Source organism: Lutjanus erythropterus, chromosome 5, assembly GCF_056507025.1.
Source record: "Lutjanus erythropterus isolate fLutEry1 chromosome 5, fLutEry1.hap2, whole genome shotgun sequence".
Taxonomy (NCBI): domain Eukaryota; kingdom Metazoa; phylum Chordata; class Actinopteri; order Lutjaniformes; family Lutjanidae; genus Lutjanus; species Lutjanus erythropterus.
In genome coordinates, this window is record NC_139321.1 from 18585056 (window position 1) to 18603202 (window position 18147).

Here is an 18147-nt window from a genome sequence, read left to right on the forward strand (position 1 = left end):
GGAGCAACCTGGGAATGTGAGTCAGTTTAGTCCTGGCTGAATATCTGAACAACTGTTGCATGGATTGAAATTGATTCACGGTTAATGTCTCCCTTCAGAATGAAATGAAAGATCCGTCCCAGTAACCACGCTCGCGGTATTTGCAAGTACGCAAATATTGACCTGTGTGACGCATTTTGCGGTAACTGCTGCAGTGCCAAAGCTCCTGTTAAGCTCACTAGCATATAGAAGTTTATCGGGACTCACCGAGACTTAATAAGATCAAATATAAATACTGAAAATGGCACAATCAAGCTTGGATGATTGAACCACACGGTGTCACAGTTACAATGAAATGAAAAACACACATTCAGGAGCTGAAAGGAGTAATACAACTAACAAAGCAATTAATTTGAGTTAATTGTAAGCACATTGTTTGACTGAACTATGTATGAGACCTAACATGATATTATTTTGATTGGTTTGGTTTGATGGTTTCAGTACGTCAAACTTAGGGAGATTTATTTGTAGAAATTGAATATAATATTCCTAGATATGTTTTAATTAGTATAGAATCACAGAAGAATAAGAACTGTTGTGTTTTTGTTCCACGGGGTACATGGGAGAAGTTAGCCCTCAGTGCTTCCTGCCAGAAAACCTTTTAACACATGCTTATGCATCTATTTTAGCCCAATCCATTGTTTTCCTAAACCTAACCAGACTGCAGTAGAAAACTTGAGATAATAAGCTTCACAGGAGTCAAACCCCAGTCTCTTGAGTGGAAATCCTGTCATCCGTCACCACCTACTCGTAGCAAGGACTTGGTCGCTCTTTACACTATGTCACCTGACTTCCTAAAACCTTTCTTACAGATAGGCTTCTGCGCTTTCTGGCACAAAGTCCAAAGGCTAACTTTGCCCGTGTGCTTCCATGAAGGCCGCCATGTGGCACTGCCATGTTTCCACAGTAGCCCAGAACAGACAAACCAAACAGTGGCTCTAGAGACCGCCTTTTGAGTTTTTTGGAAGTTTTACAGCCACCGTGCCTTCTCCTTGACTCTTGGAAGGGGATGGTGAGACAAGGTGTTTGCAATCTGCAAGCTTACTGTTAGATGCCACTAAAACCTACACACTTTAAAGATGGAACATATTTCTTAAAATATTTGATTAAAAAAAAAAGGTAAAATATTAAATTTTCATCTCAACAGTGTCAGATATGCAGTATTATTCTTATTAGTGAGATCAACTGTTCTGTCTGGGTATTCTTCTTGAAAACTGACTAAAACATATTTAATTGATTATCAAAAAAGTTGCAGAATATTTTTCTATTGATCAGCTAAGCATTAATCGTCTGATGGTTTCAGCTCTAACTGTTTCCTGTACATTTGTGTTAAGCTGTGACGATGCTGTGTCAAAGTATTCTGCCCTGAATTCATAGTGGATTATATGATTAATAATATTCATGCTGAATTCAACATAAAATTAAACTTATTCGTGTTTGCTGATTATTGTCGGTCCTGAAAGCAGCACAACACGACGCTCAACTTTGAATACGGCTTTGAAGAGGTTATTAGGGAAAGTGTGCATCTAGTGTGGATTAAGCGTACTGTGTGTTGGTATTTTTCCGATGTGGGACACACTTGTCCACTCTGGTGATGAGTGCTCAAGACTGACAGTGTGGTTATCGGTACAGACCTGTAAAAGGTTTGGTGGCTCCCTGACTTTTCATCTAGCTAAATGAAGTTAATGAACATGATAAATACTGTAGCTGCTAAACATCAGATCACAAAGTAACAAAGCAAAATCTGTGGGCTGACTTTGAGACATAAATACTAAAAATATCCTGAAACATCAGCTACATTCATGATGGTGAGATTTGTATGTGGTATATATGTATACTGTTATGTATAAACTGTATTTAAGTTGTAATAGTGTCCAGTTTGTTGTGAAGCCACAGCTCTGGTGTAAACTGTGATGTTCTGTCACACCTGGACTCTGTGTCTGTCAGAGTGTCGGAGCTGAATCTGTGGGGTTGTCTGATGGGGGCTGGTCTGAAAGAGAAGAGTCCGGAGGTGGTGTGGGGGGATTTGAAGGCGGCTGCATGTCACCGTGCGGCCTTCTCACCTGCAGGGGGCTGCACCTGTGTGACAGCTGCTTCCTCATGCTCCTCCTCTTAGGTTTTCGTGGTCGTCTCCGCCTCTCCTCGCTCGCTGCTGGCTGGGCGCGGTCGCTCAGAGTGTCTGAGGACTCGTCAATGTATGCCAGGTTCTCTCCAAAGAAATCCAGCAGCTGGCAGCTGGCTGAGGAAGCGAGGTTGATGGGGAAAGAGGGAAAGAGAATTGGGTGGACAGAAGAAGGAATAAAAGGGTCAATAGCGGAGGAGCGAGGGAGTGAACCTGCAGGAGATGTTTGTGTGTAGCTCTTGACTGCTACAGATCCATAATTCTCAGCTGCAATCAATTGTTTTTTATTTTGTGCTGCGTTTATGTCTGCGGCTCCTCCCTCCTCTGCATTGCTGATCGTATGACACGGCTGGAACCTCTGAGGCGCCAAGAAGGATGAGGACACAGAGGAGGCGTCTGATGCAGAGTCAAAAGGAGACTCAGATCCATACAGGGATTCTCCCTGCAGGGCTGCACCTGCTGAGTCCAGCTCTGAGGTGGAGCGGGCCACAGGGAGGGAGAAGGAGCGCGCCATCAGGTGAGGAAACGACCTGCCCTCCACCTGCAGACCCACAGCGGGGTCGACCCTCAATCCGGGCACCACCCTCGGGACCGCTGCACCTCCAGGGGTACTGACTCGTGGCCTGGACTTGGCCACCACCGCCCTCTCAAGAGACGAGTGGGCCTCCAGCTGGCTCATGGAGCTGGAGAGGCCGGCCCAGCGGTTCGGCAGGTGTCCGTTCACAGATCCTCCTCGAACCCAGTGTCCCAGAGTTCCCTGGGCTCCCCGACGGATGCGGCGACGCTCACTGCGCTTCCAGCGCCGGCGCTGCAGGAGGAAAGGGTCATTGAACTCCAAAGGGTTTGGGATGCGGAAGTCCATGGACATGTTCTGGATGTTCTGGGTCCAGTCTGTAGCGTGGGCCCTCAACTCCTCCATCTGAGAGGGACAGAGAGAAACATGTGCAGTGACAAGATGAACCTCTACAATGATAAAAGGTAAAAGGGACAGTTCAGATTATTTGATCAGGGGTTGTATGAGGTATTTATCAATGGTCATTGTTCTGTATTACTTACAGCAGATGCCGGGAGGTACATCCCCAGTTTGGAGAAGCAGAGAGGGGCACCAGCACGGAAGTTAAGCAATGAACTGCTGTGGACAGGGTCAGCAGCAAAATGTATTTTAGCCACTTAAAAAAGATCTACCTACCTACTAATATCAGTTTAAAGCTATGCTAATAATATTGTAATATTTTCATTGCTGTACTTTGCTATCGGACAGTCTCTTCTGATGGGAAGCGGACCACAGGATGTGTCAGTCTACTCCCGCCTCGACCTGATAGTTTGTTTGTGTTGTTGTGTGACTTTGGTGAATCCAAACTATCCTTTTAAAACACTGAACCCACACAACAACACAAACAAACTAACAGATTGAGGCACCAGTAAACCAGGAACTCCTGTGTTCTGCAAGTTAAATTACTGATTTCGCCTATGTAGTTTAGCAGGTTTGGAGAAAGTGATATTTGGCTTATGTAACAGCTGTTTCTTGTCAGAAAAGGCTGTCTGACAGCAAGGTAAAGCAATGAAAACATTCTAAATATAGTGTACAGTTAAAATGATAGATTTTTTGGGTGGCTAAAATACATTTTGCTGCTGACCCTGTCCACAGCAGCACATCGCTTAGCTTCCATGCTGGTGCGCCTCTCTGCTTCTACAAACTGTGGGTGTCCCGACCATCATCTACTGTAGGTAATAACACTGAGTATCAGTATGTACCTCGTGCAACCCCACATCACATAATCCAAATTATCTCTGTAAGTGTAGTTCCTCCTCCTGGCTATCTAGTACCGTGTACCACTCACCTCAGCGCGAGTCCTTTTGGACAGCACCCTCAGCCAGTTGCCTATCATGGTGAGGATGGAAGCAAAGTAGGCAAGACCAAACACTATCCACAACCACACCAGAGGCTTGAACAACATGCCCTCACCGCCACCACCTGGACACAGAGAACGTGGACTTAATATGGTTTTAATTCCTCACATAGATACAGTATTGCCCCCTCACAACGGTCAGAAGTCAGAGTCTGATACGAAACAGTCCTCGAGCAGGTAGGGAGGCAGTTTCTGGTTCAATGAAACCTCAGCGGAGAAGCTACAGACAAGACTTTGGAAGCTGCTTGAGTCACGAGTGTTTGAAACTCCTCCTCGCTCTGATTTGTTGTTTTCATTCAGACGTGGTGGATTCTTGCAAATGTCATTAGGAACACTAGGAGGAGCCAGAGAAACCTTTTTTTTTTTTTCACACGTCTCATGTACTATTGTCAGGATATAGTGACAGCTTCTGCAAATATGACAAGAAGTTATTTTTTATGAAAGTTACCTTTAAGCCACGCTCACATTATGGCAGACAAACAGCTTTTGCATATGCCTCTGCCATTATTAACTAACAGTTATTTTCATTATCGATTAATCTGCACATAATTTTTTCAATTAATCATTTCATCTGTATAATAAAGATTAAAAAACTGTCCATCACAATATCCCAGTACCCTAAGAAATGTCCTTAGATTGCTTGTTTAGTCTGACCAACAAACCCTAAAGATTTATGATGGTAGTAGTAGGACAGGAAGTAGCAATTAGTTACATTTAAGAAGCTGGAACCTGCAAAAATTGGCAGCATTTTTCTTGCAAAATGCCTGAAACAATTAAATTGATCAAAATACTTTTCTAACCGATTAATCGAGTAATAGTTTCAGCCCTAACAGACCTCAGACTGCTGCAATTAATTATTAATTATTGGTGGTTGGTAGGTGAAATATCACCAGCTAGATTTGTCACAGAAAGGCTGTTTATGTTTTTTAAAGTCTGCTGGTCTCTGATAAAGTCATTGAGTTGAAGCAACAATTTATTTTCAGCTATCAGGCTGTTAAATTTGGATGAATATCAAAGGCCAAATGAAGTAGAATTGTACAGTTTATTTCATAATAAGAAAGATTCAAGAAAAGTCTGAAGAAATTAACATAATTTCGTTTAGCAGAATTTAGATTTTCATGTTTCCTACCCTGCTGACCATCTTGTGACCCTTTAGAGTTACCTTACAATTTCTTGTCGGGTTTCTTGTCCAAACTGTTCAAAATACGAAATAAAACTCTGTGCAACTTGATGTGCATTGTGTGTATTGTGTGCATTTGTGTGTGTGTGTGTGTGTGTGTGTGTGTGTGTGTGAGAGAGAGAGAGAGAGAGACCTGGCACGTAGTCTCCAAAGCCGACAGTGGTGAGAGTGATGACCACAAAGTAGAGCGACTCCAGAAACGACCAGTCCTCCACTTTCTGAAACACGACTGTCGGCACGGCGAGGAAGATCAGACAACCAACCAGGATGGAGAGAACCGCTGAGATCACACGCACAGTGGTCGGCCTGACCTTACGTTTCTGCGAGAGAGAAAACCACAAGTACAGTGGAAGAATTAATGATAATGAATTAAGACTGTAATAATGGCAACAAATTAAAATTGGATTTAATGAAACAGATTTTGAATCAATTATCTGTGAATAATCTCCTCAGTATCCATCTAAATTTAATGTAAGGATGAGGGTCAAGTGTTCAAAATTTTTAATTACCACTTCTAATCATCACCTTTCTGTGACTTTTGTGGAGGCACTTACCTTATTTAACATCTTAACATTATTATTTCCTTTAAAACAGTAGGGCAAACTTAAAATCATAACTAAACAAATGTGCATTTTAGAGAGGCAACGATTAGGCCTTTAATTGATTATTTGTCAACTGTTAAATTACTTGCAAACTAATTTAATAATAGATTAATAGTTGTAGTAGTTTTTTTTTTACTTCTCTGTGACAGTAAACTGACTATCTTTGGGTTGAGGACAAAACAAAACATTTGAGGACCTCACCTTGGGCTTTGAGAGACACTACTTTTATGACATGAAATGATCATCAGATTAATCCATATTGTAAATAATCATCAGCTGCACCCCTTAACACATTTAGGAGGAGGTGGTTCTAGCTTGGTTTTTAATGAGAAAAGCCACAAAGATCATAATTATTCCCTGCTACAGCAGCAGTAAAAAAAAAGAGATTTGGCCCTGGAAGGTTTGAACCAGAGATTCAGACAGGTGTAAATCCCACTGAGGTTTGGTTCCTGAGCAGGACAGACCATTCTCACCAGGAAGAGCGTCTCAATCTTGGCCACAGCTCTCCGCAGCACTGTGCCCATGTGGTCACCCACACCAGCCAGCAGTATGCCAAACATGGGGATGCCCACCAGGGCGTAGCACACACAGAACAACTGGCCGTACCACGTCCGAGGAGACAGGTTCCCAAAACCTGTTAAATAATAAAAAGAAGCCATTTATATATGTTCAACGTACAACATGTAAGACGCTAAAACAAAAACACGATGTTGTGAATTTGTGTGGGATCATGAGAGTTGTTGTCTTTATTCTTAAACAACCACCACTGCAGATGAAGATCTATCTGACATGATTTGGGCAAAATTATCACAGACCAGGTAATATATTACAGTTTTATTCACTTTATGTTTAGTCAAGTTCACTGCCTTACTTCCTCACTCACTGACGTATCTGATGTATCCCATGTTTTCCCCAAAGTTGGAGAACTAGCAGCTAGTAAGAAATGCATCATTACCTTGAATAAATTCTAGATTTCTCTGGTTTTGACCTTTTGATCTAAGAACACAACATAAAATAGATGTAGCCCTTTTAGAGATTTTAATGTGGAAAAATATTACATGTTTAATGAACGTTAGTTTTTAAGACTCCTTTTGAAGTTATTTTTATTTGAAGGGCTTTTTATGCTATTTTAGCTAAGCCCCTGATGTTTGTGAACATTTTCTTTTACGAGTAATTTCCCTTTAAAATAGACAGAATTTTAAAGTTTGATACAATACTATTATTAAAGAAAAGATACTTGATACATCTTTTAATACCACAGCAAAAAGGGGAAAAAAAAATCCTAGGCACACAAAGTCAGGACACTTTTTCTTTTGTTAAATTAACAACCTGCAGACACAGACAGTGCTCGTACAGAAAAAGTCATCAACACTGTCTGATTTTGCTGCAGGCCAAATTTCAGGCAGAAAAATAAAGACTTATGTGGGGTCTTGAATGAGCATTTAGATCTTCTCTTTTTTTTATAGTTTCTGTACATTCAATATAATCGACTGTTCAGATCATATTGTTTTAAACTATGTGGTATTGAAAAGTACTGAGGCATCAATACTTTTGACAGTCTTATTAAAAAGAGAGCCATATATTTTCCTTCAGGGTCCAAAATAAACTTTTTTGTCTGCCAGCCAGATGGTGAGTTACCGTTCAAAATTTTACAAGCCACTCAATAGATTATCATTGTTTTATTGGCTGGTGAGAGAAACAAACCCATCAGCCACTTGCATATTTTACCAGCATTTGGCAGGAGGCTGGTGCTAATTTTGGTCCCTGTTTTTGGGTATTCACATTTGCTCTCCGATTAAATAAACTGCTTTGCTGCATTTAACAGTCAAACAAGTATAATGTTTATATTGATTAAAGTTTTGGTTGTGAAGATGACAGGCTGATTAAAGGATCAGGTATATTCAGAACTGAGCTCAGATCTCCTGAATATTACATGGACTGTTTGTCATTTCCAGAACATGTCAGGTATGTACTTAACTGAGCACTGATGTCTTAACTAAAGACAGAATTTTATAGATGTGCGATCTTCAAAGTGCAACCTGAAGGTGAGTCACACCTACCTATGGTGGTAATGATGGTACCACAGAAGAAGAAGGCTGAGGACAGGTCCCAGCGGCTGGTGAAGTTGGGAGAAAGGTTGCTCACATCCAGGCCTGCCTCCACCGCAGACACCACTCCCTGTGCAGAGTGAGGACATAATTTATCTAACTGTGAATTTACCCTCCAACACAAATCTGTACACAACAGGAACCCAGCCAGCTCATTTATTTTATAGCATGAAAATAAAACAGGTTGCACTGACTAAAGACTTAATTCTCTATCACTATTCATTCTGCAGAAAAAACGGCACCGGTGACTAAAACATTATTATATATTACAATATTATTTTAATTACTATATTAGATTGTTAATAATGATCCATCAGTGAAAAAAAGGACAATTTAACTGTTGTAGTTGATCAAAGTGGAAATGATTTTCTTTATATTTAGTGGTTCCCCATCTGAGGGGGTCACAGACAAATCTGAGGGGCCATGGGATGATTAACGGGAGAGGAAAGAAGAAAAAAAATCTGAATTATCGGATACTTTAATCTCATTGTGCCTTAAAACATGATTTATTCTTAATCATCTGTTGGGAATACACACTTTGGTGGAACTGTTAAAAACTCGATCTGAAATATTACAAGTGGCCCCGCGAAAACGCTGCTCTGTTTTAAGAGGTCACAAGCGACTGCTTTAATCTTCAAAGTGTAATTACACACCCAGATCTGAGCCTAACTCCACCCACTGCATCATTTTGAAAAAATGCTTAAAAACTTGGCAAGAGGCTGAGAAAGGAGCTGGGTGGTGGATGTTTGAGACAGGAGTTGCTCAGTGAGGTGGGACGCCCACCTCTGATTAGAGGGCATCAGCTTTTTTTTTTTCTATAAATTTCATGACATAAATTAGTTTGAACTAGCTGCTTCTATAGCAAGGCTCATGATGATTTAAAACTGTAGATGTGTTGAGCCATTTTCAAGCCATAAAATGCCTATTCTTAGAAATGTAATAAATCTCAATATTAACACCAGCGTTTCATCACGTACGGACATATAATCTCATTATAGCTCAAAAAACATTTGTGTGCAGTACCTCTTCAATAATGTTTTGTATTTTATTAGCTTATCGTGATTTTTTTCTTAATATGAAAAGTAACTAGAAATCATATCAAATAAATGCAGTGGAGAAAAAGGATAACATTTGCTTCTGAAACAGAGCTTTACAAAATTGCAATTAAATACAATAATTGAGTAAATGTGCTCAGTTACTTTCCACAGCTAGTTTATACAAGTGACAGAACAGCCTCTATGTGATGAGAAATACTGTTTAAAGACCCTCAGATTGACTGTCTGCACTTGTTTGTAATAGTATCTGTATTTAGGTGACATTGAAAGATAACCAGTAGTGAAAATATCACTCGCTTTTTTCACTTTGTAGCAACTGCAGCATATTTGAAAACTGATGACTGTATAAAGACTGAATTTATGCCAATAAATCCCTATAAATCTTACACACCGGACCTTAAACAGTATGCCAAGTTAGCTTTTAGCAATTCCTGTTTTCAGTGTACCCAAGGATGTACAGACTTGAAAATGTGATGATTCTCAGGAAAGGACTGTCTTTCTTCTGTGATTTTAAGCAGATTTATGGATGTCTATCTGTGGACAGTGTAGATAATAATATCTTCAGGTAGTGAGTCACACTGGCTCGAAAATTATCACCCGTCAAGTCAGATCAGACAGAGCAAAAACAGAAAAGCACAAGAAATACTCTAATTTCTGTGTGTTAAGCTTGTTGTAAAGTCTCTTTCTCAGTCAGTGTGGGTGTTTGTGTAATGTTACCTTGACCAGCTTGTGGAAATCCACCTCGGTGACACAGGTCTTGTTGTCAAGGAACATCTTCTTGGTAGCGAGCAGGTCTTGGTGTGCCAAATCCTCATCGGGGGCCTCCAGGGTGCGGAAGACGAGCGCTCCCATCACCAGGTACAGCATGACCCCCAGCAGCAGGGCAAAGAGGGTGGTGCACCGCATGTTCTCCCCGTCGACTCCCCTGCCCCTTCAGGGTTAGGCGTCAGAGGTCGGAGGCCAGGATCTGGTCGGACGCTCAGTCAGGATATGGGGCACAACTGACCATATAAACAGGAAGTTCCTTTGGAGAGGCGATGCATGTGTGAGCACAGAAATGTATACACAAGCAGCACAAGTGTTCTTGGAAGGCTGACAGATGCTAATAACCTTTATTTATACATCTGTGCGTCAAACCTAAGAGACAATCCCTGACAGGAAAAGTGAAAAGTTAAGAGCTGACATGGTGTAAAATAAGAACATTTATTCTTTTTATTAATATAAATATATATGGATATAATTTTTCCACCCCACTAGTTGGACAATACAAATGAAGGTTATTTGTTTATGTTAATAAGATATAAACAGTATGAATTAGATTGTGTGCCCCAACCTTAAAAGGACAGCTTCTGATTTTTATCTTAAAACAGTACTCACGAGTCTGTCCTAATGCATCTCCAGTATAATAAATGGGAGACATTTGTTTTTTAATTTCCTTTTAAAACAGTTGTGGTTACACCCACACAACTTTGACACACAAACTCTAAACAATATTACATTGATCTGCCAATTATTTTCACGATTAATTGTTTAGTCCATCAAATGTAATGTAATGTGATAATTAAAAGTAGCAAATAGCATATAAGCCCTCACCAGCAAATGTTTGATGATCAATTGGTTGCTTCATAATTTTTCAAGCAACCAGAATTATTGGCTTTAAGTTGTATGACTCTGCCAGCTTGTGGGGGACTGATGAAGAGAACATTATGTCACAGTGAAGTTGACCGTTGACCTTTTGGATATGAAATGTCATCAATTGGTCATTTTATCATATTAAATATTTGTAGGAAATTGCCAAAATTAGTGTATTGCTCCACTTGTTCAGATGTCAAAGTTTGCTGAGGCAAAACACATTAGGTTTCAAAATCAAGAAAAAAAAACTTTTCTCTGCTCTGAAATATTGGGGGCGACAGTGACCCATCAACTCATTCGAGAATTAACTCGTTCCTCTCGATCTGCAACAGGATTTTAAGTTTTTTTTTTCTTTGCTGTTGGGTTGTTGGAGCTGAAGTGAGCAGCGACCGCTGGGCTAATTTGGACTTTTGAAGGTTCATGAACCTGCAAACCCATTTCGATGAGACAAAAGTTTCCTCTTCATTTCATGATGAGTTGCATTAGTTTATGATTGATAAATGTCTGTTTCACTTCAACTCACTTCAGTTCCAACAACCTGACGACTTTCAGGTCGTTTTAAGGTGACGGCAGAGCAGACACGAAAACTGCTCTTTTTTTTTTTCATAATTTTGAAAACTAATTTTACATATTTTAAAATTTCTTTAATCATTCAAATTTGGCTGAGTGGTTAATAACACGTGTTTCTGTGGTGTGACAAACTCAGAACACACATTCATTGTTGCTTTACAGTATCTTTTACAGAACTGTTCTTCTCATCACTTTCACTGCTGATGTTAAATGCTTAAGTGCTCTAGTTCATATAGTGTTAGGAGACATGTGGCTCTAGAGCGTCATCGAGCCATCAGAAACACTTTTAGTCTATCTCCATATTTCAATACTACATAGTTCTCAGTCTTTTTGCATTTTCAGTAACTATTTTCTAACACTTACAATGTGTGAAACATGAAACAAATCTCTGAAATTCCTTACACAGACTTTGATCTTCAGCGTTTCCCCCAACAGCTACACTGATGATAACCTATTGGTTAAAATCTCACCACCCACAGATCATCTAGGGATTTCTACATTCAAGGTAGTTTCTTCAATGGCGGTAAGTACAAGTGCTAACAAACCTAATGCCCCTTGCGTTTTTTTCAAGGAGATAGCTTACTGGAAATGATGCTCTATTCCCATTCTTGTCAGTAGACTTCTAGAAGCACACTTATTAACAGCAGCAGTTCCAACTCCAAAAACACTGAATCTTGCATTTCCCATAATGCAACTTGACCATTGACAGTTTGGTCAGACGTTCAGTCTGGTTATGCTAGATTCTGCTAATGTAGCCTGAAGCGAGCTGTTAGCCTCACACAGAAATGAGGAACGGGCTAATGAGGTCTGGTACGCTCACTTTTTTCCATTTCCAGATACAGCCCTTTGATTCTTTTCTGTGTCACGCTGCTCAATTTGAATGTTTTGGAAATTATTCCAGGAACAACCCATGTCAAAAACCCCACCTAACCCGGTTCAGAGTGGAGACAAGCATCTAACAAATATCTGGAAACATGTCATGTGTGTTACAAAGTGTTTGCAATGTGATCAAAGCCAAATGGAGCAATACTGCAACATTGAAAGGAAGTATTCTTCACTTGCAAATTCTTTTTTTTAAATGAAAGCTTGTGTGATTAATAAAGTTTTATAACTAGGAGGTTGATGAAGAGAGTACCTCGAGTCAGTGACTGTCAGGAGCTCATCCCATGTTCAAGCTCAGCAAATCAGGCGATGGAGAAATATTTCCTTGTGTTCCTGTTCCGCTTTCTCTCTGCTTATCCTGTGTCTTCAGTGTTCACGAGCAGAGGACTGTGGGTCCATTTCCTTTTCCTTCAAGCCATTTGAAGACTTTCAGGCAAGATAAAACACAGGCAAACACATGCATGTTAAAGTTTAAATGTAGATTGGAGCATAATGGAACAGAACAGCTTTAAGTTGGCACATTTCCCCGTTTCTCGTTCTGTTTTAGCAGGGTATGAGTGGCATTAAATGAGTGTTCACATTGTCGAGACTTTGTCATAATAACCAGGGAGGGACTGACACACACCAGGCCACCCTGCCAGTGGTCTCACAAACGATTAGACTCTGCCAAAACTCCAAACATACATCTTGACATTAATCGAAAACATATTTATCGCTTATCTTCATTTGGCTTCTAATGTTTTCTTTGAACTGTGTTTACCTTTGAGACACACACATGCACGCACACACACACACACACACACACACACACACACACACACACAGACACACACACATAGAGGACTGGAGCATTTAGGGGCTTCTTGTTCTGGGTCAGCCGGACTCGGTCGTCTCCTCACGGACCTTGACAATGTTCTGAAATTTCCCAGAGACTGGCCGACTGTTAGCATTCTGCGCTAATGGACTGTTGGCTTTGGTTTGTGTGGACAGTCTCGCTCTCTGCCCCTGGCTTCAGCACTGACAGACATTATTAGTTATCACTGTCTAAACCTGCGCTGGCATATTTTGATATTTTGCTAAGATATTGAGTGAGGGCGGCTTAGAAAAGAGCAGGACTGTGGCTGAGGGGTGGTGAGCTAATCTTAAGTTAAACAGCGGGGCAGGTGGGGAGATAAATCATGAGCAGAGCTGTTTGAAAAGAAGCATGAGACTGGGAGAAGATGTACATGAGCTATTCTTAGGTTTACATTTAAGCCAGGTGTATAAGGCAAATCTGACCAAACTGAGATGAACTACAGAAAAAAGTTATAAACTTTCCTCTCAACCTGACTAGTCGCTAGTTTAACAGTCAAGTTTGGGATCCTGAAGCCCTCTTTAACAACTCAAACACACTTCCCCTCCACTAAAATGTGTTTGTCTTATTGTTACTTAATTTGGACGTTTGAGCTTCACTGTGCAGAATGACCGGTATGTGCCGAGACTGACACTACAAGTATGCTTTCACATTCATCTGCTGAAGGACAAAAGTTCGTCTTTGCTTCCCTTAAATCTGAACTGAACACGAGTACATACAAGCATGATTTGTGACATCACACCTACTTTGGAGTCAATCGTGGTCCTGTTAACATAGGTTGATCTCAATCTCTTAATGAAATCTGCTAATCCAAATCATGTAATGAAAGAATTCTTGTCCTTTCCACACTTGACAGTGGAGCATGAAGCTAGCTGTGTGAGCTTCAATAAATTCTGACTGAGCTGTAAAGTTTGCGTTGGAGGTTATTGAGACTGCAACTTGATAAAAGTTACATCAACTTCATAATTCAATACATTTGACCCGTTAAAAAGACATTTTAAGGCCTAAAATTTAGAATACTGGATTAAGCATCAAATTCAGTCTCAGTGTTCAACACAAAGTATGTAGAAGAAAATTAAAAATCTTTAAACAAGAGCTTCAGCTTCAATAAAGTGATTCATTGGATGAAATGAGTCAGTCTATTTTTTAAATTAAATTAACTTTCTGGAATTAATGTAAGTGTTCAGCTTTGTCAACATAATTTACGGTGCTGTTAGATTGCTAATAGACCGCCCTGTTAATACAGGTGCGTGCCTCCCTTTGTGTGTGGCAAGCAGCAGGTCAAAAACTTCTTGACTGCAGTGAAAATGCTGTTTTTGAAAGGCTAAACACAAACAAATATAGATTGAAGCCGAATATTTTGTTACATGTAATTGTTTACAAAATTCAAAACATGTTTTCATCCACCTATTGTCAATAATTGTCCTGGAGTTACTGGAAATATTTGGCTCACATGAGACGGAAACAATCCCACACAGCCACCACTAGAATCTAATTTTTATCTGCAAGTGTGCAGAAATATCAGGTCTAAACAGAATGAAGAGAGATGCAAAGACAAAGTATTTAAAGCATTCAAATGTTGATTTAGATTTCAAATGTCACTTAATGAATAAAGCATCAAACTACTGAGTACAGCCCTAATAATAAGTCTATGAATTGTGTCAGTGGAATGTTTTGTTTATGATTAGGTCTCTAAGGGGTCTAATTGACCCAGAACATACCTATCATCCCTATGTACTGAGATAACATGCTGCACATTTGTTTGTCTGCAAGTTACTTTTTATCAGACAAAAGAACATACACTTGTTTATGCATTGATAATATATAAAACATGATCTCCTTCCTCTTTTGGTGAAATAATAAAGCTTTAAGGCAATTTCTATATCTTGTCAGCTCGATCAAATGTGCAATCTCAGCGTGTGGCAAAGGAAAGGGTTAACTCTAAACTACATATTGGGTTAAATAAGGTCAGAAGAGAAGAAACTCACAGCATCTAGGGAGTAAAACTAGTGCCAACAAAACACACTGCTGGATTTTAGTGACTGTATTATTTCTACTGTACACAAGCTACCAAAAAAAGACCTGTTTGTGAACTCCACAGTCAACCAAAGCCAGAGAAACAAAAAAAAATTAGTCCTACCCCTTTATCTTTGCCTGAAAACCTCCAGGGATGGATCTGAACGTCTGCGGATGGAGATGTAGTTTCTACTGAGCAATCACAGTGCTGGAAGATAATACAGCTCCTTTAGATGGAATTAACCCCCAAAGTATTTGTCTCTTTTTCAGTTGGCCAACACTGACGTCAGAAGGAGATCACATGTTACAACTCTTGTTCTCTGGTTTCATGCTCAGGGAAAGTGAAAATAATCATAGGACTGTTTTAAGCTACAGAAGTACCAGGAAAAAAGAAGGCACATTTGTTGATGTTTTGCTTTGACGCTACAAAAACAACATAAAAGAAGACAAGCTTATCAAATACTGCAGCTATGCTTGTACGCTTGCAGAAACAGATTTAAATACTGTTCTGTAGTTTTTTTGTCTAAATTTTGGACATATATTACTGTCAGAAGTGTCAGGGTTGAGAGAACTTATGTTTGGCAAGAATGTGAGAGCAGCGGATTGATAATTTCCCTAAAATTAAAAAGAAAAATGTAATTTTAGAGGCTCACATGCAAACTGAATTGAAGGCCAAGTAGCATGCATGATAAAAAACATACATTTTTCTTATAAAATGAAAATAAACAGAGTATGTACTGTATTAAAAGTAAAAATACTGATGCTATAACTCTCAGTAACTTCCTTAAAAGAAATAATTTTTGCATGTCTTACCTTCAGTTTGGAGAAATCTTGCTATCCAAGTTCGTCTCATGCAGCATGTGCCGTTTTCTCAACATCCAGCACTCAGCGAGGACCTCTGTGTGTGTGTGTTGTCAAAGTGCATGTGTGCATGTGTGTTTTCTCCTTGGAAGGTGTTTCCCCATTCTCTTGACCCTACATCACTCTGACAGAGGAGAACAGATCGTAAGAGGACGAGGAGGAGGAGCATTACAGTGCTGCTTGCAAGTGTGATTAAGTGCCGTCACTGTGGAGGAAGAGCAGAGGGCCCGGAGTTTCCTGAGCTGGACGTGGGGGGCACAGCTCTCTAAATCCTTGCCTTTCCAACCTGTCTTTTTGGAAGGTAAAAAGAGACACTTGTTTCTTCAAAGTCAAAGTTATGGTCCATGCAATTTTTCTTGCGCTTGAGGAGTTGCATTGTGAAATAAAACAGACTCTAAATGTCGAGAGCCTAACTCTTCAATCGACTCTTTAATTCAAGTCAGCCCCTTTAAAGCTTCCACACTTTCTCAACAAGACCAAGAGGCAAAGGGAGAGGACTTTGGTAATTACGGAAATACTTATGTGATTAAACCAAGATATTTCACTTAAACACTTTGAGGCTCTCTTCATTCGACCATATCACTCATGTAGCCTTGATTGTGTGCCAGCAGTAGAAACCTCCTCGGACACAGCTGACAGCCGATCAAACAGACCGAACATCAAGATGTGAAATTAAGAAAGTTTACAGCCAGACTTCTCAGACTCAAAAGCAATCGAACGTAAATGAATCCAAAAGAGAGACAACAGTTAAATTAAGAGCAAGTCTTTTATTCTATCTGCAAACACAACACAGATACATTCACATCAGTGTCCAAAACAAGGCAACAAATACTCAGTGAGCTTCTGTGCTCACAGTCCGAAAATCCCACCTCACTGCCAAAAGACTACAGATCCCAGAGATATGAAGGCAGTTGAAAGGGAGGTGAAGTGTGTGTATGTGTGTGTGTGTGTGTTGGAGTGTGTCAGCATGGCAAAGGAATAGTGATGGCATCGAGTCAGGGCAGCAACAGTCCACACTGTTCTGACTGAGTCAACAAACCAAGGCCAGGAGAGAATGTATGTATGCATGTAAGTGTGTGTGTGTGTGTGTGTGTGTGTGTGTGTGTGTGTGTGTATGAGAAATCATCTCAGAAGTCAATGAAAGAGAGCTCAGCAATGTTTCAAAGGACATGTTCACATTTTTCAAGCCTACCATAAAACAAAACTCACATCCCAATATGTATATTGAAAGAAATAACTTTAACTGACTTTAATTGTTCTCCCTGTCCAAACTGGCCAAAAGACAACATTTCTTAAAGCAATTCTGGTGTAAGGGACAAGTAGGGGACAAAACATACTGTCCTATTTTTGAAGCCAATATGACACTTCAGCAGTCTTCAGTTTCATAAAGCCAGCAGGTATCTTCAAGACTTAGTCTTTTTAGTATGAAATCCACGCTTTTTGTTCCCGTTCCTCCACCAGAACAAAGCAAGTATAGTTTCCTTATGTTTTACTGTATGGTAGAAATACAAAAAAACTATACTTTATATGGGCAGCACTATAAAGACTGTAGCTCTGTAAGATACACACTAGATTTGACTAATTAATTCCAGTGGAATTTTGAAATTATTGGATTTGCTCTTAAGTTAATGAGAGAAATTGTTTCATGTCGAGTTCAACTTTGGTGAATTTTGCCCCACAAATTCACACCGTTCACCAACAGCAAGCTGTGGTGAGAGTAATGACATTTGAGGGGACTAATCTCTCAACAGATATCCGCATGAATGCAGCATCTGTAGGGAAGGCATAAGATTTTGTTTCCAGAAGTGTCCTGGTGTCTGTTTGTAGTCTGAACAGTGTTGACCAGTTACATCTGCACAGGCTTTGGTTGCATGCAGGTAAACAGTGTATGTGGAAAGCAAAAGAACATATATGTCAAAATGCAATCTCAGAGCCCATCAGCTATCATCTGACAACAGTTTAGGTTTGAATAACTTTTTTTTTTTTTAATACTGATCTGCATGCATAGGCAGATATGTAGACGTCTCTCAACTCCGGTTCATTCTCGCGTCTAAAGTTGCTAATTGGACTGTAAACAATGACCACTTGTGCACAAAAGAGTAAATCTTGGCCCAAATATCCAATATCCAGATATTTGCAGGCTACACCAGAAGCCCTAAGGCACTAGCCATTGCACCCAGAGGCTAATCGCTGTCAAACTAACCAATGGGTTCTGAGATTGAAGACCAGACTATCCAAAGTGGATGAAGCTAATGTAGCTCACTGGCTGTGTTGTACTACTCACTTGTCTTTCACTTGTCCTGTCAGTTGACTAAAA

The 18147-nt window shown here is 40.0% G+C and overlaps 1 protein-coding gene across 1 annotated transcript; it reads right to left on the reverse strand.

Annotated features, from left to right (window-relative positions):
- Nucleotides 1-1232: 1232 nt before the first annotated feature.
- On the reverse strand, nucleotides 1233-15407 carry kcnk4a (potassium channel, subfamily K, member 4a). The gene is made up of 8 exons (XM_084719010.1): nucleotides 15094-15407; nucleotides 12354-12526; nucleotides 9734-10017; nucleotides 7914-8031; nucleotides 6327-6487; nucleotides 5385-5571; nucleotides 4003-4136; nucleotides 1233-3080 (listed from the first exon to the last, which is right to left on the reverse strand). The coding sequence occupies exons 3-8, from the start codon at nucleotides 9920-9922 to the stop codon at nucleotides 1983-1985; spliced, it is 1887 nt and encodes a 628-aa protein (XP_084575136.1). The 5' UTR covers nucleotides 9923-10017; nucleotides 12354-12526; nucleotides 15094-15407; the 3' UTR covers nucleotides 1233-1982.
- Nucleotides 15408-18147: the final 2740 nt, after the last annotated feature.

Coding starts and splice junctions, on each gene's coding strand:
- kcnk4a (XM_084719010.1), bottom strand. CDS start 9,922: ATGCGGTGCACCACCCTCTTTGCCCTGCTGCTGGGGGTCATGCTGTAC. Junction 6,488..7,913: donor TACCATCATTACCACCATAG/GTAGGTGTGACT, acceptor ATTATTTAACAG/GTTTTGGGAACCTGTCTCCT. Junction 3,081..4,002: donor CCAAAAGGACTCGCGCTGAG/GTGAGTGGTACA, acceptor TGTCCCTCTCAG/ATGGAGGAGTTGAGGGCCCA.